Genomic DNA, 24,369 nt, shown 5'->3' on the forward strand with positions numbered 1-24,369 from the left:
CCTGACAACCCCAGCATGTAACACGCCAGGGGTACCCCATTCCACCACCTGGGGCACACATCCCAGTTGCTCTGTGGGCAGAGCGCCCTAGCCCCCGGGTAGAGTTCTGAGCACTATTTAGTCGCCTTTTACGACAAGCTCAGTCATAGCTTTTGAGGTTTTCAAAACTTTTTTCTCTGTGTGTGTGTTTTTTTTTCTTTTCTTTTTTTTTTTTTTGTTTTGTTTTATTGTTTTATTAGCTTGTTTTTTACGTTCGGAGTGATCGAAGTGTGCAACGTAAACCGAAACTTAAAAATTGTGGCAAAAAATACAGACTGTATGAAAGGATTTTTTTAAATCAATTTTACACTACAAGCCTTACTATGAATTATATCAAACACAAGATTTGATAGATGACACAATTATCACATTCGTAGAACTTATTGATCTCCTAATTCGTTCCAGAGTTTTCAAAAAGTGATATTAACGTTCAAACCGTACTAGTTCCCTTTTCATTTCCCGGTCATTGCGTACATATAAGCAGGCACAATATAAATATAATATTGTAAGTGAAGACCTAAAACTAATGTAAATTATGTAAGAAGAGAATTTAAATGAGCTTACAAACACCATGTCTGGCAACGTTGAATTCAGGAAGTCGATTTGATTTCGATCGAAGTTTTAAAAATACGACTGTATAATTCTTAGTATACCAATTTACGAAGGCTATTTTTAATATGAGATAGGGGAACCCCACAAAATGACGTATTTACTTCCATTTTCGTTTCCGCGTCAAGTATTATTTAATTATTTTTAAGATCCCCATATATATTCAGTTCCTATTTGAGCGAAATTAGAGGAATCGAAATGATTACTATAGAAAAAGATACTTTGCGGTATATAGATACATGTATACTAAGTTAAGTGTTTGTAAGAATCAGGCAAAATGGGAAAATCAGAAACATGTACGTGAAAAACCCACCGATCTGACAATGTAACTCGAGGATGCTTTCCCTGTCTGAAAAGACATTTATTTGATCTCTGCATCACTGAAATTTTTCAACAGAATATAAGAAAAATGAGGTTTTTGACAGAGTATTTGCCCTTGAAATGTGTATTATCGGTCCAGTTCAATGAGATTATAATTCAATTTACCAACATGATGTGGAAAAAAATGCCTTTTTTCCTTGATTCTAATGGTGGAAATAGTCAAATTACTCTATCAAAATTATGGGTTTTTCATATCATGTTTCACCGACTGCCTGATTCTTACAGGGACTGACACTCAATGAACAAAAGAACACGTTAAAGAATTCTTAAAATCTTTTCGGTTTAGAGCGATGGAAAATAGAAGGGCTTGAAAGCAATTTAATAAAATTAAGTCAATCAATCAATTATCTATAACTGCGTAGCTGGACCTCGGGCATTGCAAGCCTGAAGCCTCACTTGAAATATAAGAAAACAGACAGATTGTTCTTCTTCTCCTTTAGGCGATTGGTTCAAACTTTGATTTTAAGGAGTGTCTGTACGCATGTGCATGGTTTCATAGAAGAACACGTGCCGTTATTCTACTTACGAAACGTGAACAATTTTTAAAAAAATGATTATTCTGTAGTTATTTATTTTTATTTTATAGATTTTTATTAAATAAGGAAAATAGATTTCAGTTATAAGTAGAAAAAATACTGTACTTCCTTAAACAGCATCGATTTCTCTGTATTACATGTACATGTACGTGGTAAATTGCAGGAGTTTGAGTTTCGACATTACTCCTCGTCCAAATGGGTGGCGACTAATATGACGTTAACAACACCATACGGAAGACAAAATAACGGAGATTTGTTTCAAAGACTTTTTCGTTACATCTCAGGAAATAATATACCAGGTAAATGATAGGGCGATACTTTAATCTTCTAATGACAAAGTGTTAAAAGGGGGCTTAACCCATTTGGGCGGACTCTAGTGGGCCTATTGTTTGAATTTTCTCTATCTCAAACTGAAAAGATAATATCCCACGTAAAGTGCCATTTCCCTTTCAAATACAATTTTAAAACTTTTCATTTCTGATATTAGTTCATCTACAACAAAATGTGCCACTTTTGGCGCATCGTGACTTAACGAGTTTTAGTTTAACATATTTATTTTCCAAAAAGTACAAACAAGGGGATTGGGCTCAAATAAATTTCTTTCGTGTTGATTTGCAACCCACGGACACCCCCCCCCACCCCGTATCCGCCATTAGAATATAATTTTCTTTTACATAGATATGAAATCATAGTATTTATTATTGCAGGCGAGAAGGTGGAAATGACAGCTCCAGTGTTGACAACAATCATACCAGAATCGTCGGGAAATACCACATATATAATGCATTTTATGATTCCTCATGACAAAATGGTAAACACACCCGTTCCCTCTGCTGATGATGTGTATTTGGTTGAACTTCCAGCCATGGATGTATATGTGAAGTAAGATTTTTTTAGGAAGTTTATGTATGTAGCTTCTATTTGTTACAATTTCGTACAATGTATGTAAAATCTAAGAGAAATTAAGGTAACCAAAATTTTAGCGGAATACAAGACACAGAAAACATACAAACACAACAAAGAACATAAAATAACCAAATAATACACACAAAGTATTAAAAGTAAATTATAACTCGGACTCCACTAAAAACTGGGAGTATGGACCAAGTGCACCGGTAGGGTAAACGTCCTCTACTTTTCCGAGTTGCTCATAAAAAGTCAAGTCCACGATAGAAAGAGGAAAGGAAAATTATGACACGTTGAACAAATCAGTTTTCAAGGTGCAGATGGATAAATCGTAACGATCGTATGGAGAAGGTGTATCTAAGTTATGAAACTTGTACCTCATCCATCCTTGTTTATGAACAATAAAATGTGTTTAAACTAATCGTAACGATCCACGAGTTCATGATGACGACCATAAAACTTCTGTAGTGATGACTTCAAACTTGTAGCAACATAACCCTGTTCCGAAAGCCTAATTTAAGACGTATAACGCGGTACAAACGGTCTGCGTAGTTACTGAATGCTTTGACATAACGCATGAGATTTGATATGAAAATTCCATCTGCAGGGTGCTGAAAACATTTGTTTTTGTTCCTATGTGAATCTTGCTATTCTGTGTTACTTTGAAGTATTCAGTACTTCTCTGTCTAGGAATCTGGCAAACTGTGTATAAGGCTTGGCACATGAAAAAAAAACAATCAAAAACAAAAAACGCAGATTTGATTGCATTATCCAAGTATTTATACCTCATAACTTTCTGAAGTAATCACCAAAGTGTTCGTAAAGTGTGCCTTTTTAAGACGTTAAAAGGCAAAACTAAGTAGATTTGAATGCGTAATGGAAAAATAGCTGGAATTTTCCCACACTTTTTCCCTATATAAGCACTCAAAACTTATCTACCTCGCATATTTGCTTCAGCATGGGCGTAGCTGCCTATACGCAAATACACAGTTGCGTACTTTAGGAAAAAGTAACAAAAATAAAAAGACACATTTTAAAGATGAAATAAAGGTTATTTATCACATATGCATACCATGAACGTAGTATAGGCTCAGAAAAACTGGCTCCAAAATCGTTAAATTCAGGAGTTTCCTCAGGGCTTTGCCTTGCCGGACTCACTGGGGGACTTAAGCGACCCCCCCTCCCAAGACCCCTCGCCGTAATTTTGCGTACAACTAAAACAGGCCTAGCTACGCCCCTGCGTTCAGGATAAATTTCAATAGCTTTTCGGTTGTATCCTAGATGTATTGAATATATTTGAGGCAAAAAGACCAAATTGAGAAAAATTATGCGTCATATCCTTAGCTTGATTCTTAAACAGAATGATACCTTGCAAGTTCGGATTCCTCATAGTTGCATGAAAAAAAGCCAGGGCCGGATACAGACACTTTGAAAGGTGTTGGTAGCCGAGGTTCCTCATAAAAAGGGGGTGCTAGGACATTATTTGCCATTTTTTTGTCAATTTTACACATGAAAATAACCCATTTTCCAATAAAAAGGGGGTTGCCACCTCCCCATCCACTCCAAGTTGACGTACAGTGAGTGAATGCGATTACCATTTTTTATTATTGTGAAAACATTATATATCTTCAAACTACTTCCTTGTGCATGCACACAGTCTTCGTTTCATTAGTCAGTAGTATCCAAATAAGATTTGTTCCGGGTAGAATGTAAACAAATAAAAGAACCCAAATGCTTGTTATCTAGCCAATATAAACAGATATTGTTACGATATAGTAGAGATTACATTTAAGAGAGCATATTATTGAGAGGCAAACCTCATGATTTGCCTCATGATTATCAGGACAAATTTATTTCGGGGTTGGTGGGGGATCGAGGGGGTAATTAGACTTGAAATGAAAAGGCAAGTTCAAATTATATGAAATATAAGAACAATTTGTACTGTTAATGAACACTGCAAGTAAAAAGTAGAAAATAAAAAAAATAAGGACCAAAATTTAAAAAAAAAAGAGGTAGCCCCTCCACAATACAAAATCAAATTTTGCTACCTCTTTAGAAAAGCCAAAGTAATGTTTTTAGGAGAATGTAAGACCGAACAGAAAAACCAAAACGCAGATGTTTACAAACATTCAATTTTTCATGAAATCAACTTTTAAATATAAAAATGAAAGTGAATATAAATTAAACATTTACCTTCGAGCCGTGCTCCATTCAAACTGGTCTTGCCAAGCATGATGCTTAGATCCAATACTGTATTCATAATACTACCATAGTTATATATATAATGTAATGATTTTTCATTTTATAACTTATCATGGGGGTCTGTTTGTGTGGGTTTGTCAGCAGTGTGGGAGAGAATAAACAAAACCTGAGTATGATGTGTAATCAATATTGGCGCGTATAGTCTATACATTTAAGCAAGTTGATATATAACTTCTGATGTATACTCGTACGTTAAATAAGGTGGAACCCTTCTTATCCGGAATTCCTGACAATCCAGAATCCTGTATAATCTGACACTTTGGCGTTCATATTCTTGTACACGTTAACATTCTTTTTATTTCAAACTTGTATGTATTCTAATAACCTGTTTTGATCGATCGACGTGCAGATGTGGCAAGTGGCAGATCCGGGAAAGGGAGTTCGAGGGAGAGGTTGGATGAACCCATTTTGTCGGAAAACTGTTGTTTATTTTCGAGTAAAATAATTATTACTCCCCCTCCCCATTTAGGCATTTCAAAATTTTCTTGAATTGCATTAAGCATTTTTAATTTAATTTGCTTTGCTTTGTATTTTTGCACATTGCTCTTCCTAATTGCAGAAGCGGAATGAAATTTATATGTAAAGAGAAATTTATTTTTTATGCTTGTTAGGTCGTGTTTTGTTTTCTATATTATAACACAATTTTATATCTTTTATAGAAGAGTGTTTAAATGAAAGATTATAGTTTTATATCTTTTATAACACAGTTTTATATATTTTATAGAAGAATGTTTAAATGAAAGATATCCACAATTCTGTTAAATTCATAATAGAACTTCATTTTTTTCATAACTGAATTCTTGACACAAATAGAGTCAAATACTAGTAGACGAATATAACAAGAAAATGATGCAGAAAAATGACTGAATGTCATTTTTTACAATTGATCCCCCCCCCCGAAAAAAAAATACAGAAAAAAAACATGTCCGAATATATGCTTTCAGGCCATAATAAAAAAAAATCATTCAGACGCCCAGTTTTATTCAAATTTGAGGTGGACTGGCGAATTTTATTTTTGTTAAATATTTTTTATTAAATTTAGTGAAAAATGCTGTGATTTGGAAAGAATTTGACCTTAAATGGGTAAAACAATTTTGGGAAGGGTGTAAAAAATCAGGTCGGATGGGGTGAAAATGTTTTTTTTTTTTATTTTTGCCTTAATAGAACAGATTGAATTTAACGCTGATGAAATAAGTATTAGCCATTCAAGAAATCTTCAGTTTAGTCATACTAAATAGCACAACTGTTAATTAAGGATGAAAGAATCGCATCCATCCTAATAACGAATATTCTTCCCCTGACTGAACTTAATTAACCTATAATTGAATTTGTCCGTCTTATGTAAGCTTGAAAAAAAATAAAAACAATTTAAAATGAAAATGTAGGTGTTCGTTCCTCGACTTCAAAATGTCGTCCGTCATCTTGTGTATGTGACTCATTGACGAGTGTTTTCAAGTTCAATGTTATGGCTTTGACAGAGTGATCAGCGATTCCATTTCACGCCACCAATAACACAGTAACATGGAAACCGCCTTCGCGAAAGAATAAAGTCGCCTACATACAAAACACGAACAAAACAGTTTACATAACTGTATACTATGTATATATATAAAGATTATCTTATATTACTGTGGTTATAATTAAATAGTAGTAAAATATGTGCACCATCTTCATGGTGCGAATCGATGATTGCTTTGATTCTTATTCAAATGCCGGACATAAGCATTGTCAGATGGGTGTTTCGGCGGAGGAAAGTCATACATAATATTTAATAATATCAATTTTATATTTCCAATCATTGCTATTGAACTTCAGTCAATCATGAGTGGCTTATACCACACTTCCAAAACTCTTAGTCTCCCCTCTGCCCGACCCTAGCTCCTGGTTTTGGGTAGGAAGGTAGAGAAAATATGTTTTCACCCAAAGTTCATATGATTGTGTAAAAACATGATCAAAGAAGAGAAATATGTTGTTTTGAAAATTAAAAAAAAATTGTCAGAGAATGGCAATAAAACTTTTTGAGTAGAGCCAATTTAAGGGGTTGGTATAGGTTCAGGGTAAATAAACTTAATTAATTATTGTAATTTTGGCCTTAACGACCACCTGGCTCCATTCGGCAATAAATATTAAAAAAAAAACTATTATATATATAATGCCTTGTGTAAAGTTAACTCGTTACATCTATTTTTATATTGTATAATTTAAAGACCGCCTTTCTTATGTGATCATAATTTTGCTCTTTCTTTGAAATTACTTTATTTTTTTCCAGGTCTTTTGGTGGATTCGCTGGTGAAAGTACATATTTATCTAATTTAAAGCAGCTGGAAGCAACTTTGGACAGTCGTGCTAACTCGCCACTATATGACTCTTCACATTTTTATACTACAGGATATGACAGCCCTTTTGCCTTTGTAAATAGGCACAATGAAGTTTGGGTCGAGGCAATGCCCTCATCATAGGTTTGGATTTTAAATTTGTAAATATGTACAGTTTGACTAAATGTAAATAAACTTTTTATGACCATCTGTATTAGTGTTAAATTTGCCTATGGATTACACGTATTCGCTAAGTATGTCAAAAATGATAGACCATTTTGTCTTCTTTGTGCATATCCAAAATACACTTCCGTGAGGAAAAAGTTTTGTTCTAACCATAGCCCTACGTCTGTCCTGCCTGTTCATCAGTTAATTATGGAGCACTCCACTAAGAACAATGCAAAATGTGATTCATGGGTGAAAAGCCTACATATTTTTAATTGTGATATTTATTTTGAATTGCCTTAGTAAACAGAAATGAACATTCAGTTTTTCAAATAACCCGCGTTCTTAGGAGATGAAAAAATATATAGAATACACTGTAGATTTCAAAATCAAGGGAGATAACTCTGTAAATGACACTAAAATACAATAGAATCCATATGGGAATTTCAGTGTCGATTATCTTCTAAGAGCAGACAGATTGGAATGAATAATTACACATTTCATAATATAGACCCATAAAACAACTTTTTTTTTTTTTACAAAAATAAAAATATGTGTTCTTTTTGGGGTGTATCACATTTTTCAGATATTGCACGATTCTTACAAAGACTGCTACTTAAATAAAATCTCACGGATTCAATTCCTCGAGTGATTGAGATGACTTCACTGACATACATGTACATCCCCGTCTCCGTCTTAAACTCAAATCTAAGAAGCTATCCGTACACTTTTCAAAACCCACAAAGATTCATGAATTTGCGAGTAAAAAGGTAATTAATTGTAGCCTGAATATACAATTCAGCTAAACTTAAAAAAAAAAACGATATATTTCCCTGATGTACAAAATTTTTTAAAATACTTCACATTTTACTATATTCCTACATTTTCTAATGTACGCAATAAAATTGTAATAACAATCATAAATGTAAAGTTCAACATATCAAGTGGCCTACTCAATTATCTCAATGTGGAAGACCAGATCTATTGCCTCGGCACGAACGTGATTATTTACAACACAATACTGGGATTAGCTGCTTCAAAGTGGGGGAGGCTAGTCCAATAAATTGAGAAACATTTAACATTGAACTTGGAATTTCTGCTGCAAATAGATTTATTGTTTTCCAATATTGTCACGTTAATGTATAAAGAAGCCTACGCCTACTGTGGCAAAGGAAATGAACGACCTGTTTCAATAGTTGAAATAATGCCTTGTTTGGAGATAAATATTTTACGATTGACAGGGGTGTCTACGGATGCATTGTGATGATATTCTAATTATCAATTTCGAAGTGAACAAAACGGGAAAAAAAACTATACTGTTTAATTATAAACTTTTACACAATGGTACAGGTATACAATTAGAATCAAGAAATAAAAAACCAGATCAACCGCATATACACAAATAAAAATACTGGATAAAAAAGGTTAGATTGGGTAAAGATCTATATTATGTTTTAGCAATCGACGGATGACACTATTTACAAATTAAGCAAAAAGAATTTAAAGATTTCATACAAGGTTGTCAAACGTGTAGTTGGTATCGCTCAAATATGAACTGATATCCCACGATATGTCATATCTGTATAAAGCTTATGCAAAATAACACGTGGTTGTGATAAGTAGAGAAAACTGTAACGGACGAACAAACGAACGAATGGGCGGATGGACACCATGGTCACGGTGTAACATCCGCTTTCTCGTTGTTATCTAGTTAGAAAATTTTCTGTTACATGGATCTGAAACAGCTTTACCCATCCCCCCCAAAAACAAAACAAAACAAAAACAAAACAAAAACAAAACAAAAAAAAACACATGTACTTGTTGTTGTACAAGTAGAGGCAAACCTGTGATAAGGGACACAAGTCTTACAAATCATTGGAATGTTTGTATTCATCATTTTACCCCAATCTCATTCTCATGTAAATATTAAAGTAGCTTGGACTTATTTTATTCTGTTTCAAACGAAAATTGGATAGGCTTTGGTGAATTTTTTTATGATACAAACGTATCGCTGATTTCAAGAGTTATGTCCCTTACCCTAGGCCTACCTCCTTTAATTGTTATCAAAAATTATGAATAAAAAAATATGTTGAAACATCTATCAAACGATACGTTAGATCGATAAATCTCGATAATGTACCTCCTAATCGAAATTCTAAGCGTAATCCGTATATATATATATCTAAACCAATATTCTATTCATAAATTGAAACTCATGGGCGGATATCCAGGAATATTCAAATTTAAGAATGTATATAAGTTATTGTTTTAAAACTTTTCTCTAAGGAAACTTGATTGACGAAAAGAGTAGCCGATTTTTAAAGTCTTTCGTTTGTATAGTTAGTGCAAAACACTTAAATTCTTTTCGCAGACAAAGTGAATACCTTTACCGATAACTTATTCTATTTATAGCGATTGGATACATGACGGCACCATAATTTGTATTTATGCGCGATAGGTGTGTAAAAATGCTTTATTTCCAAAAGTGTATGTTTGTATCAACTACACGGTTTAAGATTAAGACTATTAAATTGAACAATCGTCGACTGCAGAAATGATTATTCTTTTTCTTCGGTGAGCTTAGGTCAGCGTGTTTGTGATGGAGTTGGTTTATAAAAGTGATTGTTTTCTACAATTGGTTATACAGTGGCAGATCCAGACTTTTAAAAGGAAGTACCGACCGGCCTGAGTTTTTTTTAGTGATTTTTCGGTGTTTGTGCATCTCGACTATTACTCCAACAACATAAGAGGTTGGAATTCCGTACCTCCATACGCCATGGGATGGCACCAAGTCAGATACTCCGAATTTCCTCTGGCCCTGCAACCCTCCTCTTTTTTATTTGGATATTGATAACCCGACATGTCAATATCCAAATAAAAAAGAGGAGGGTTGCAGGGTCAGAGGAAATTCGGACTATAATTCAGAAAATAGCTTGCTAGACAACCTCTAGCACTGCTAGAGTACCCGACTATTTATATACATGTAGTGTAATCTGGTAGCGTATTTGATAGTGGGAGCAAGCCACTGTGGATCAACCATTTGCATTTTGGAGGCGGCCTTCTGAAAAATAACCCCCAAAAATAATAGGCAGTGGACAGAAAAAAATTATCCAATATTTCCCCATTACTATAATCAATTTAACTTAAGCTTCTACTGAAACAATATTTATGCGCTTGATCGAAAAGACTCATTCACCAAAAAGTCTGCCCCAAAATGAAATTAAGAAATAAAATCAAATCAAATCAAAACTAAAATTATTGTCTTCTGGTATGTATTCTAATATCACAAATCTATAAATGAAATGCTTGCTCGTAGCGGACGATTTTTACATCCTCCAATTTTACAATTATGGTCCCAAGTACCGTGAACTACGCTCCGTAAATAGGAATTACAACTTTTAAGTTCTTGGGGATGCCGTGGAGGACTACGCAAGAAAAGGGATAAAATCAGAACAAGAAAACATTAATTCTCTATTAGAGTGGGAAAAGATCGCGAGGTCTTTAATTTTGAAACGAATGAAAGTTTTAACTAGGTAAATGTGTATCAACGCTACATCATTATTCATAGACCCCAATGTAAAATATGTTGTACCAGCAGACTAAGCCAAAAACAACATTGTTTTGTCTGCAAAACGTTTTACATCCAATGGTTATAACCAGAGAAGAACATAGAAACAATCGCAGTGAGAAGACCTATTAACTGTTAAACCCCCACAAGAATCCATACAAACAATGCTACATGGCTGGATCTGCAAAGTGTACCACCAAAACTCTTTCAAATCAATTAACTTAAGTATTCACCGCTGTCAAAGTCCTACCACGACACTTGTTACTACTGTAGTGGTTTTAATTCAATTTGGATCTTGAAAAATTCGAAAGATCTTTTGGAAACCTTAAATTCAAGATTATCATCAGAATAAAATAGAATCGAAACATATGATTTTTTTCAACTTTTTATACTTTTGTTCCCCATAATTAGTTAAAAAATCCCGACTCAGGAACATTATATATCGTAACTCAAAAAAAAAAAAAAAAATTATCAACAACATATTTGTCCTGTGTGGTGGACGCGTTTTTCAACGAACGGTTCAAATGGGAATTACAAATTGTGTACTTCATCTTGTTGACCTATTCCTTCACTCTTATGAGGCTAACTTTAGAGCTGATCTGACCCAAAAGAAGCAACATCGTTAAGCTAGATTCTTTAATCATAGGGTCCTCTATATCGTTAAACAATCCTAGTTTTAGGAATTTGACACATTGCATCTATATATATCCCAAAGAACTTGAGATAAAGGATACTTCAGACACTGTGATGTCGACGTCAGCCTCATATCTTGTCCTACACCCAGAAATCGATGGTAAAGGAAAATTGTTGATCAAACTATACGACAAACACAATGACTTCTCATTCCGTATTGACAAACGCGATGCCTAACCTTTCCTTTCATCTGTGGCAATTTTACATGGCCGTTCAGAACCTGTGTATGGAGTTTTCATATTACAACTCATATATACGTTATGCAGACTTTTTGTTTCGCGCTAGATTTCTTACAATTAAGCTTCTGGAACAGGGTGATGTTGATATAAGATTGATGTCATCACTACAGAAGTTATATGGTCGTCATCACGAACCCGTGGATCGTTATGGTGTATCCATCTGCACCATGAAAACTGATATGTTCAACGTGTCATGGTTTTCCTTTCCTCTTTCGTCTACTCTGGACTTGACTTTTTATGAACAACTCGGCGGATGTTTCTAGAAAAGCAGAGGATGCTTACCTTGCCGGTACACCTGGTCCATAGTCCCAGATTTTAAATAGTGGAGTCCCAGTTGCTAATTTACTTTTGATACTTTGTATGTATGATTTTAGTTATTTTATGTTCTTTGTTGTTTATGTCTGTTTTTCATGTCTGGTCTTTGCTCCTTGATAACATTCTTTTAATTTCCGCTTGAATCTTAATTGCATTGGTTCCCTCGATTCTCTTTAATTGTTTCCGGAATTCTGTAATGACCATCACCGGTTTTAAATTTATTATATTACTCCGCCAAATGACAAACAGTGTTTTATGCATTTTTAGAGAAAATTGACAAAGCTAATAGAATAAAACATATTGTAGAAACGAATGGATAGAAGTATATCTAACTTGAAATATGTTTCTAACATAAATTACAAATAGTATTTCAAAACTTTATAGCTGTGTCAGTATTTCCTCCAGGCCGTTGCTAGGTCCTCTGTAAACACGACTAAACATGATGAATCATAGCTAAACCTATCATAGATCCAAACAGATCCAAAGTAACGCTAGTTGAAATCATTCAAATAGCAGCACTGCTTAAAGATATCATTTAAGGTAAATAACATAAAGCAATACAGGTACAATTCAAAATTTTTAGTGCTTTTCACATCGATAAAAAAAATTCCAGAATGATCCAACAAATTTAAAAAAGTCATTACTACATGTAATAGGTGATGGGTTTAGAAAAAAGGGGCCTGCTGCAGTGATTTCCGGTATTTCCTTTTAAATGAACCTAACCCTTTTTAGGAAGGAGCCATTATATTCAGTTGCAACTACACTTGTAAGTGCAACCATCCTCTTTCTTATTTTGATGTTGATATGTCGAGTTGGGGGTCTGAACGATGTGCCATATAAAAAGTTGGAGTAACGCCCTTCAACCACTTCTTACAATTTTCAAATTGAAATCGTGCATGTCACACTTACCTAACATATTTAATTCAAATATTGTCTGCGCCATTCCATATTTTCATAGACCTGTAATTAAAGAGATTTGCAACTAACAGAAATCTCACTTAACCCTTGGTAACAAGATCCCATACTAACTTAATCAACAATGACAACTTGACTTTCAGTGATCATGACTAAAAAAATATTGCAAATACTAAAATGAAATTTTCAGTTTTCCATTTTAGGATATCTTATCTTCATGATTAAACCACATTTATCTTTCTTCCAAAACAAATAGAAAAAGTATTGAAAACAAGTTACCTACCCCTTGATTTTTACCAAATTTATCTATTACTATATCTTATGTAAATGTGTGATATCACATCAATAAAACCACATGTTCAGTGTACATGTTTTCCTTAGGATTTTTGGATAGCGCTGTATTCAGCGCCTGTGACATGACATTAATAGGTCTCATGTTGTGATGTTGATTTGAGGCCTGTCCAGCCCTTGTTTAAAGACAACAAACAGAACTGTTCAGTGTTACTGATAAAAATAGAACAAGTTGCCTGTCAACAGAAAGATAAATAGTCTGGTCAGACAAGAGAAAAGATGACTTCAAAAAGAAAAATAAAGACAAAATATTCATATTTCTAAGACATGAACAAATTTATCTTGATATCTTGTAAATTATCATCAAATCAAAGACTCCCCTAACTACAGATAACTCGATATTGCCGATAATTTGTGCACCACTACTGTGACATGCAAAGTCTTGACAGTTGTAGAAGTAGTTGAACGCCTTCCCTGTGGTAACCAGAATCTCCAAATATTTGTATGGCACATTGTTCTGACCCCCAACCTGACATATCAAAATAAAGTTTGGTGACCTTCATTTTTTTATATTAAAATTCTTAAGCATGTTCACTCATGGTCATCTTCGAGAAAAACTAGGAAAATTTAACTACTAGAAATATTAAGTTTGATCTACCTTCAAGAGGCAAAGAATATTTGATGGGAGATTTTGTGAAAAATCAATATTTCTTCCATTCACAAAAATCTAATTTTAAGGGGGCTTATGACCTGCACATGTTTCCATAGATCAATGCCTCACTTAGTTATGTTATATTTTGTTCACTTAAAAGATTTGGAACGTGTGCGTGTCTTAAAGAATGAGACCAGTTGGATTTTTTCTATTAAAGTTATCTACTTGTACATGTATACATGGTATGTCTACTTGCAATGTTGCATTAAAGGAAATTAGCTTTTACTACTTTAGGCCAAATTAAAAAAAATATCCTATTCCTAGATTCTTATCCCCTCCTGGCCTTTTTTCCACCCTCCTCAAAATATTTTATTTGAATTTTTTGCCCGATTAAGGTCAATTTCTTTCCAAAAAAACTGGATGAGAATCTAGGAATTTTTCTATTACACATGTATAAATAAACAGATATTTTGATATTAATTTGACAGGTCTCTTTTGTCAAACTCTGATTCCACAGGCTGGCAGGTCCCTTTTGTCAAAGCTCTGATCCCACAGGCTGACATGTCCCTTTTGTCAAATCCTTATCCAACATGCTGACAGGTCCCTTTTGTCAAATCTCTGAATCCACAGGCTGACAGTTCCCTTTTGTCAAACTCTGATCCCACAGGCTGACAGGTCCCTTTTGTCACTCTTAATCCACAGGCTGACAGGTTCCTTTTGCCAAACTCTGATTCCAAAGGCTGACAGGTCCCTATTGTCAAACTCTGACCACACAGGCTGACAGGTTCCTTTTGTCAAACTCTGATCCCATAGGCTGACAGGTCTCTTTTGTCAAACTCTGATTCCACAGGCTGACAGGTCCCTTTTGTCAAAGCTCTGATCCCACAGACTAACATGTCCCTTTTGTCAAACTCTGACCACACAGGCTGACAGGTTCCTTTTGTCAAACTCTGATCCCACTGGCTGACAGGCCCCTTTTGTCAAACTCTTATCCAACAGGATGACAGGTCCCTTTTGTCCAACTCTGATTCCACAGGCTGACAGGTCCCTTTTGTCAAACTCTGATCCCACAGGCTGACAGGTCTCTTTTGTCAAGCTCTGATTCCACAGGCTGACAGGTCCCTTTTGTCAAACTCTGATCCCACAGGCTGACATGTCCCTTTTGTCAAATCCTTATCCAACATGCTGACAGGTCCCTTTTGTCAAATCTCTGAATCCACAGGCTGACAGTTCCCTTTTGTCAAACTCTGATCCCATAGGCTGACAGGTCTCTTTTGTCAAACTCTGATTCCACAGGCTGACAGGTCCCTTTTGTCAAAGCTCTGATCCCACAGACTGACATGTCCCATTTGTCAAATCTTTATCCAACATGCTGACAGGTCCCTTTTGTCAAATCTCTGAATCCACAGGCTGACAGTTCCCTTTTGTCAAACTCTGATCCCACAGGCTGACAGGTCCCTTTTGTCACTCTTATCCCACTGGCTGACAGGTTCCTTTTGTCAAACTCTGATTCCACAGGCTGACAGGTCCCTTTTGTCAAACTCTGACCACACAGGCTGACAGGTTCCTTTTGTCCAACTCTGATCCCATAGGCTGACAGGTCTCTTTTGTCAAGCTCTGATTCCACAGGCTGACAGGTCCCTTTTGTCAAAGCTCTGACCCCACAGGCTGACATGACCCTTTTGTCAAATCCTTATCCAACATGCTGACAGGTCCCTTTTGTCAAATCTCTGAATCCACAGGCTGACAGTTCCCTTTTGTCAAACTCTGATCCCACAGGCTGACAGGTCCCTTTTGTCACTCTTAATCCACAGGCTGACAGGTTCCTTTTGCCAAACTCTGATTCCACAGGCTGACAGGTCCCTATTGTCAAACTCTGACCACACAGGCTGACAGGTTCCTTTTGTCAAACTCTGATCCCATAGGCTGACAGGTCTCTTTTGTCAAACTCTGATTCCACAGGCTGACAGGTCCCTTTTGTCAAAGCTCTGATCCCACAGGCTAACATGTCCCTTTTGTCAAACTCTGACCACACAGGCTGACAGGTTCCTTTTGTCAAACTCTGATCCCACTGGCTGACAGACCCCTTTTGTCAAACTCTTATCCAATAGGATGACAGGTCCCTTTTCTCAAAGCTCTGATTCCACAGGCTGACAAGTCCCTTTTGTCAAACTCTGATCCCACAGGCTGACAGGTCCCTTTTGTCAAACTCTGATTCCACAGGCTGACAGGTCCCTTTTGTCAAAGCTCTGATCCCACAGGCTGACATGTCCCTTTTGTCAATTCCTTATCCAACATGCTGACAGGTCCCTTTTGTCAAATCTCTGAATCCTCAGGCTGACAGTTCCCTTTTGTCAAACTCTGATCCCACAAACTGACAGGTTACTTTTGTCAAACTCTTATCCCACAGGCTGACAGGTCCCTTTTGTCACTCTTAATCCACAGGCTGACAGGTTCCTTTTGCCAAACTCTGATTCCACAGGCTGACAGGTCCCTATTGTCAAACTCTGACCACACAGGCTGACAGGTTCCTTTTGTCAAACTCTGATCCCATAGGCTGACAGGTCTCTTTTGTCAAACTCTGATTCCACAGGCTGACAGGTCCCTTTTGTGAAAGCTCTGATCCCACAGGCTAACATGTCCCTTTTGTCAAACTCTTATCCAACATGCTGACAGGTCCCTTTTGTCAAAGCTCTGAATCCACAGGCTGACAGGTCCCTTTTGTCAAACTCTGATCCCACAGGCTGACAGGTCCCTTTTGTCACTCTTATCCCACAGGCTGACAGGTCCCTTTTGTCACTCTTATCCCACAGGCTGACAGGTTCCTTTTGCCAAACTCTGATTCCACAGGCTGACAGGTTCCTTTTGTCAAACTCTGACCACACAGGCTGATAGATCCAATTATAAGATCTATACATATCTGTTTATAGTATACATGCATTTTATCTTTTTTTCAGATGGCAAAACGCATATCACAGGAAACTTTTGATGGAGTGGTCAAAGAAAACATGTCTGAGTTTGGAATGGACGTACAAGAGGCAATTGATGATGCTGTGCAGCAATTTGAATCTCAGGTAAAAATACATGCCAGAGATTCTTGGATTTAATTTGAACAAACCTAAAACTGTACTACATGTGCTAATATAAGTAGTGTTACATGTATATGATGTATTTACATGTACTATACATGCAGGGATAAAACTTGGGAATTTTAAGCTGGTAGCCTATACATTATTTCTGTTGAATACTTGCTATATATTTAACTAGATTTTACCCAAAAGTTCGGTAGCCCATCTCAAAATGTAGTAATCAGGGATGACTGGGCTGCCATTAATTTTTATCCTTGATAAGTACATTATAAACTATGGCAATGAAAATTGAATATGGAAATTTGATTTCTCATTAACAAGGGTAAAAAGGTACATGCATGTATTATACCACAGAAGCAATACATGTAAATTGATTAGAAACATGTAAGTACAAAATGTAGTACAAAATTTAGTTTTGCACAGGAGGTAATAACAAGATACTGGACCAATAGATTATTTGTTTGTTTGTTGGGGTTTAACGTCCGAGCAGCAATATTTCAGCTATATTATGTAATTTATTTTTATTAATATGGATTCTTTTGAATATTTACAGGATATTAATTTAGCTAACATAATAAGAGATGCTAGTTTGTATGATGAAAATGGGGATAAACTTGAACATCCAGTCATTGCTGCCATTGAGAAATTAAAGATCTCTGTTGATGGTTCAGATAAAGGGGAGATAACTAAAAATCTGAACACACTTACATCAGAATGTGATATGGACCTAGCAAGAAGATGTATGGCAGGAAATAATGAAGCTTATCCATTGTTACTTCAAGCTTCTCTCAAACACAAGGAAGATAAAGATCTGTTTAAGGAAATTCTACAAGGATTTTTTTCTCTGACCAACGGACAGCCTGACCTCCTTAATGAAGAGGGATGTACATTTTTCATGGAAAATTTAAAAAGTTTTAACAGTGATAAGGAACTGTTGGTCTTAAACCTGAAAATCATCAAAAATACTTGTATAAAACATGAATCTAATAGACAGATGTATGTGAAAAAGAAACTGATAACAAACCTTGTTACGATATTGACTGAGAACAAATCTGAGGGCAATGTTGTTTCTGAGACATGTGGACTTTTAAGATGTTTAACATATGATGATGATGTCCGAGTTCCTTTTGGTCAGGCCCATGAACATGCTAAAATGATAGTAACAGAAGGAAATTCCCTTAGAACCTTGTTAGAATTGTGTAAAGGTATGAGATAAAACAATAATAAGTGTGTTTCTATATTTGTAATAAAAAAACCAGTGATTACAATTTGTACATGTAGGTACCGATTCTAGTTATTACATGTACATTACAATGTATACATATATAGAGGAAAATTTTCGTGAGGTTCTCAATTTCCCTGTGTTAAGAGGTTCGTGGTCTGGAATTTCTAAAATAGAAGCCAGAACATGATCGCAAGTGTCTAAGAATGCCTAAATTTATTGCAGAACTTGTTCCGTGCATGAGTAAAATCTTAATGGCGTCTTGGCATGAGTAATTATATTTGGATTTATCACGATAACCAATTGATCATCCTATCGTTATATAGCTTTTATCCATAATTTATTTCTATTTTTAACATAAATTTGTAATTTTGTGATGGGTGGATTGATATTTGTGGTGTGACAACTTTTTGCAGGAGAAAGACCATGAGTGAAGAAGTTACCAAATTTATTTCACAACTTGTGAATTATTGAAATTTTTTTTTGCTATTTATATAATAAATTTATTTTCTATTTAAAATTAGTTGGGTTTATACTTCAGAATACTCCAGTTGTACAGCTGTTCTTAGTGAACTGTTTGCTACAATGAGTGTGTTAGTTGTACGAGACGAGTTCTGTAAAGCTGTGATGGATATGGGAGGCTTAGATTTTATACTACAGGCATTCCAGACAAGTATTGCAGAAAAGGTATTGAATTCAACTAAAAAAAGTGCATGATTCAGTGATTTGAATTAGAATTTTGAGAATGTGCCATATTAAATGATCTTCTGAATTTCAATATTGTCTGCGCCATTCCATATTTTCATATTCTTTGTAAAACTGCCTGATTTTAAGGAGGTAGACCTAGGGTAAGGGATTTAACTCTTACAATTCATTGGAACATTTGTATTCACCATTTTATATCAATCTCATGTGAGCATCAAAGTAACTTGGACTAAATTTCATTCTGTTTCAAAGGAAAGTTTTGAAAGGCTTTGGTGAAATTGAATATGATACAAGCATATCACTGATTTCAAGAGTTATGTCCCTTACCCTTGGTCTACCTCCTTAATGGGACTGTAATAAATGACACATGGTCTCCTCTAATCTGAATCACTAAAGGTTTGTATTACAGTTTATATGGTATTTTATTTATTATTATGTAAATCCTTATTCTAGAAAATTCACGCATATTTTTTAGGTTCTAATATTTTATGCACCTTAATTTCTTGCTTGGGGCTAGTATCAAATTTGAAATTTGAATTCAAGATGAGAATTTATGTTCAAATGGAATCAATCTAGCCTGGGACAAACAAAAAACTATTGAAGCCTTAGATTTTCTCAACTTTCATGGTAACTCAAATCAAATTCTTTGGATTTTTTGACAGTGCAAACAGTTAAAAATATTCTCAGACTAAGATAAATGTAATTTTCAAGTTTATTATTGCTTCGGTTTCTTGTTCTGTTACCAGGTGTTAAAGTCAGGACAAAATAAACTTTGGGGGAAAAAAAGGGGGGAAGTATTTTCTTTTCCTTTCTCTTAATAAAATCAAATGGAAAATGCTGTATTCCAAAAATCAGTGTCTTGAAATACTATGAAACCTGTCTAAACCAAACTTCTTCAGAACTAAATAAATTTATCAGTTAAGGTGATAGACCTAGGGTGAAGGACACAACTTGCAAATCATTGGAATATTTGTTTTCAGCATTTTACATCGATCTGATGTAAGCATCAAAATAACATGGACTGATTTTATTCTGTTTCAAATTAAAGCTTGACAAGCTTTGGTGAAATTGAATATGAAACAAACATGTCACTGATTTCAAGAGTTGTTTCCCTTACCCTAGGTCTACCTGATTTAGGCAGGTGTTTGGGTTATTAACAACATAATAATAATAATTGTGCTAAAATAAAGATTTAGAAAAATAACAGCTGAACAAAATTATGCATCAAATTTTTAATTGTTCAGTGGTTTGGATTACAATCAAGGGCAATTAATTAATGATGGTAAAGCACATTTTTAGTCATCTTAGACACAAGTTTATCAAAATCATGCCAACCCTAGAAATTCATTGTGGAAATGTACATGTATGATGTAATTATTAATATTAGTTGCAAAATATGATATGTACAATCAGATGTTATTGATCATTGGGAAAACAAAATGAACTGTATTGTACTAGAAACATTTAAACAACACAATTATTTGTAAGAATATGGCTATAACCACTTTATGTTCTCAACTTTTTTAACTTCAGCTTTGTTACTTCCAGGGCATTAGCAAGCAAGCTCTTGGTTTAGTGAAAGCACTGGCAGGTAACGATGACGTCAAGATTGCCATCGTTAACAAAGGTGGAATAGAGTTGATCTTAGCAGCCATGACCAAACATCAGGCAAACCCTGCCATAGCTGAACTTGGCTGTGCTACCATTGCTAAAGTTGTTCTTCGTAACCCTACAAACTGTGCTAAGGTGATTGAATGCCTAGGTCATCAGGTCATTACGCAGGCAATGAAAATCCATATCAAGGAAGAAGGTGTACAGGTAGGGACATGTATGATGGAAGTACAGTGACAGAACCAGGGCAGTTTGGACACCCTGTCACCATTTTTGTTGGAAAATTATTTTTGTGTAAATTTTTGGCAAAAAAATTATCTAATTGATACCCTGAATCCCCGAGATTTATAAATATTTAGATTTGCAGTTCTTTTTTTATAGATATAAATTTCTAGATCTGCCTCTGGAATAATTCATTGCATACAAATATGCCTATTTGGATGGAAGTATTTTTAGCTGACTCTGTCTAATTTCATGGAGTAGAAATGAGAGAAGAGAAAAAATACTTCACGATCTTTATCACATGGAATTTATAAACAGAATATGTAAACAAAAAGAGTGATCTTAGAAGTTCATTTCAGTTTTAAATCAAGAGTTTACTTGGGAAAAAAATTCTTCTCAACTGTCTAGTTAACAACGGGAGACAGTTTGTTGGGTAGTTATCATTTAGTCAAAGGAAGGCAAATTATATCCCCTTAAGTAAAAGTAACATATGAAACTCTAATTAGACATTTATTTGATCGGTTTTATTAATACTGGCATTTCATAATACAAAACTGAAAAACTGTGTTAATGTAAGATTATAAAATCTTTTCATTGAGGATAATATACAGCATTTTATGAATGTTAAATTATTAACCAATCTTAGATTTGGAATGCTAAAGTTAAATAATGAAACTGGAAGATATATTAACAAGAACCAACAAGATAGATTATGCCTTTGCTGTAATATGCAGAGTATTGATGATTGGGAGTTTTTATGGTCTTGACTATCCTTATGGATCTCGCATGACCGCCCCTTATGGGAATTCTTAGTAATGCCAGTTAGTAGTAGAAGGTAGTGGAGCCCAGCCTTCGGGATACTTGATGGAAGAACTCCATCAGAGTATGTCCTACTAGCGGCTGGGCAGCTATGTTGACCCCATGTGGGTCCGAGAGTGTTTCCCCACTCTAACTATATGGGAGTACATCAACGTGTAGATTGTGCTGAGTATTGAAAATGAGTATCATTTTATGTTAGTTTGCACAGCATATTGTCAGTTAAGGTTGAAATATTTTTCGAGTTATTATTGTTCCTGGTTAAAGTATAGTCTAATGAAGACAAAATATAGAAAAAAAAAACAATATGTAACATTGTTTGCTTATTAAGAGCGGGATTTTAGGACTCATATGTTGTATATCTATCTTGGAGGGTTGTCTGCTCACGTAACAGTATTTTATGTTTCCAGAAATTTGGGGTCTGTTACGATTTCCGAATTAAATTTAGGTTGAAGTTTTTACTTGCCAATAGCAGACGTATATTTTTTGTTGTTAACTTGTTTTTGTAAAAACATTATAGAAGCTTAAATTTGTCATATAGCTTTCCGTTTTTTTTTTGTATCCTATAAAAATGTTCCCCATTGATAGAAGGGAACAAACATATACTTTCATAACTACATGTAATTACAGTACATCTGAATTGCATGCATTTTTGCTCTCCAGTTTTTATTCCACCCATTATATTTGATTATGTATAACATTGCTTAAATGCATGTCTTTTCTTTATTATGTCGTGTTGTGTATGATTGATATGTTTTGTAAATGCTATAGCTGTTTATTCTCCTCTGACACTACTGGACCAATTGGAACCAAACTTGATATGAATGTGCCTTGGGGTATTCTGCATATAACTGTTGTGGGGATTTTTGATCCATTAAAAACATGACTGCTGTTACTAAAAATAGAACAAAGGGGTCAGTCAGAGGGTTTTCTCATATATATCGAAAACTGTTAGGTTTAGCCAAATTCTTTCAATTGCTGAAATGATCCTAATTATAAGGCCCAAAAAGTCTCCAAGGAATCTAAGTTGTCTGATAACGCAATGTAGGAGTAATTGCCCTTGAAAGGTAATAAATGACTTTTTTTCACAGTTTTCAACTAATATATTTAAAACTATGATAGACAGAAATACTTTCAGTTGCTGAAATAATCCCTATAATATGGCCTACAAAGGTTTATGGGGATCAAAGTTTTGGACAACTCCTTGTTAGAGTTATTGCCCTTGAAAGGCAAAAAATTATGTTTTTAGCAGTTTTCAGCCAATATTTTGTAAACTATAATAGATAAAATGAAACTTTCAATTGATGAAATGATCCTTATAATAAGTCCTATCAAAGTCTTCTTTGTGTCAAAATTGTTGGACAGCTCCTTGTTAGAGTTAGCCTTTGAAAGGTACAAATTTAACCAGGTGAGCAATTCTTGAAGTGGTGAGATATTATGTGATACCCTCTGAAAAGTTGCATATCTGTCCATCTGTCCATCCCTTGTTCAATATGATAACTTCAGAACAGATCAATGATATTTCTTTTAATCTTTGCTCATCTGTAAAGTTAAGTTAAATTTAATGCCATTATGAACATTTTGCCATCCCCTTTTTTCACCATTAAGTGGCAGGGTATCACTGAATGTTCCATTAATGCCCTATTTTCAATTGTTTCAGAAACAGGCTTGTATGGCCTTAAGAAACCTGGTAGCAAGAACACGAGAGTACTGTGATCCCATACTGGAACTTGGTGCAGAACAACTTATAAATGCTGCTAGAACTAATCATAAGACATGTAATGATGAGGCTAAGGCTGCATTAAGAGACTTAGGTTGTCAAGTTGAACTTAAAGAGTTGTGGAAAGGGGAAAAGGGAGAATTAGTGTACTAGTTTGAATCTTGTTCATATTAATAAAAAACATTTACATATGAATATGTGATCCTAAGCCAGATTATAAGATTTCAGATTTAGCTAGAGAATGACTTTTTAGCACACTTAAGACAAAGGTCCATGCAAAGTTTTGCCATCACTTTGTGTCTTGTCATGGGTTTGTTATCAAAGCTTTTTAGCTCACCTTGCCAAAGGTCACATGAGCTATTGCCATCACATGGCATCTGTCATTGTCTATCGTTTTTGTAGTCATCTGTCGTCATCATCGTTAACAATTATACAAAACTATTCTCCTCTGAATTTACTTAACTAATTTTCTCCTCTGAAACTACTTGACTAATTAGAACCAAACTTGGTATAAATGTTCCTTGGGGTATCCTACATAGAACTGATGTGGGGATTTTTTTTATTTTGCACAGTCACACAATTACATAACTTTGCATTCCCAAAACATCTCAATCTACTCCGTTGAGGTCATATTAAAAGTGACCAAGTTAACATCCATTTTATGATTTGTGACAGTACATGTGTACAACAAGGATTTTTATATTGGACTATAAAAACCTATAAATATCATGTATGTTCTGGTAAATGAGTGCTTCCCGCGGGAGAAAAATGACAAATCTTTCATGTGTTTGGTGCTATATTAAAATGCGTAGAATGAATAAGTAGCTGTCTTTTTAAGAATCATGCAAAATCTGAAAAATGTGATACACCCCAAAAAAACCTACATATTTTCATTTTTGTAATTAAGTTGTTTTATGGGTGTACATTATGAAATGATGTAATTATTCATTCCGATCTGTATGCATTTAGGAGATAATCAACATTGAAAATCCAGTAAATTCTATTGTATTTGAGTGTCATTTACCAAGTTATCTCCCTTAATTTTTAAATCTAAAGTGTATTATATATAATTTTTATCTCCTATGAGCATGGGTTGTA

General features: G+C 34.8%; 3 protein-coding genes across 4 annotated transcripts in view; 2 read left to right on the plus strand and 1 right to left on the minus strand.

Moving 5' to 3' along the window:
• Nucleotides 1-702, minus strand: part of LOC148621260 (uncharacterized) — a 25,632-nt gene extending 24,930 nt beyond the window's left edge. The window contains exon 1 of one of the 2 annotated variants that reach the window (XM_088575415.1): nucleotides 604-702. In XM_088575415.1, coding sequence (XP_088431541.1) covers nucleotides 604-612 — 9 coding nt within the window. In that variant the 5' untranslated portion in view covers nucleotides 613-702. The remainder of the gene's footprint in view (nucleotides 1-603) is intronic. The other variant, XM_088575416.1, reaches the window with a different exon arrangement.
• The window catches only part of LOC148621261 (heme-binding protein 2-like), a 9,967-nt gene extending 2,709 nt beyond the window's left edge, over nucleotides 1-7,258 (plus strand). Inside the window, exons 3-5 of the mRNA XM_088575418.1 lie at nucleotides 1,729-1,864; nucleotides 2,273-2,447; nucleotides 7,003-7,258. Of these exons, the coding sequence (XP_088431544.1) occupies nucleotides 1,729-1,864; nucleotides 2,273-2,447; nucleotides 7,003-7,192 (501 nt within the window). The 3' untranslated portion in view covers nucleotides 7,193-7,258. The remainder of the gene's footprint in view (nucleotides 1-1,728; nucleotides 1,865-2,272; nucleotides 2,448-7,002) is intronic.
• Nucleotides 7,259-12,430: 5,172 nt separating this feature from the next.
• LOC148621262 (armadillo repeat-containing protein 6-like) lies at nucleotides 12,431-23,466 on the plus strand. The gene is made up of 6 exons (XM_088575420.1): nucleotides 12,431-12,568; nucleotides 16,844-16,960; nucleotides 17,529-18,180; nucleotides 18,739-18,884; nucleotides 20,451-20,720; nucleotides 23,212-23,466. The coding sequence occupies exons 2-6, from the start codon at nucleotides 16,844-16,846 to the stop codon at nucleotides 23,422-23,424; spliced, it is 1,398 nt and encodes a 465-aa protein (XP_088431546.1). The 5' UTR covers nucleotides 12,431-12,568; the 3' UTR covers nucleotides 23,425-23,466.
• Nucleotides 23,467-24,369: the final 903 nt, after the last annotated feature.

Source organism: Perna viridis, chromosome 3 (assembly GCF_037379345.1).
Source record: "Perna viridis isolate PV_CMFRI_1.1 ecotype Kerala chromosome 3, ASM3737934v1, whole genome shotgun sequence".
NCBI classification, from domain to species: Eukaryota; Metazoa; Mollusca; class Bivalvia; order Mytilida; family Mytilidae; genus Perna; species Perna viridis.

Excerpts from the sequence above, each read along its gene's own strand:
- LOC148621262 (XM_088575420.1), top strand. The coding sequence starts at position 16,844 with ATGGCAAAACGCATATCACAGGAAACTTTTGATGGAGTGGTCAAAGAA. Across the intron at positions 16,961-17,528 it reads TGCAGCAATTTGAATCTCAG|GATATTAATTTAGCTAACAT; the intron begins GTAAAAATACAT and ends GAATATTTACAG. Across the intron at positions 20,721-23,211 it reads TCAAGGAAGAAGGTGTACAG|AAACAGGCTTGTATGGCCTT; the intron begins GTAGGGACATGT and ends CAATTGTTTCAG.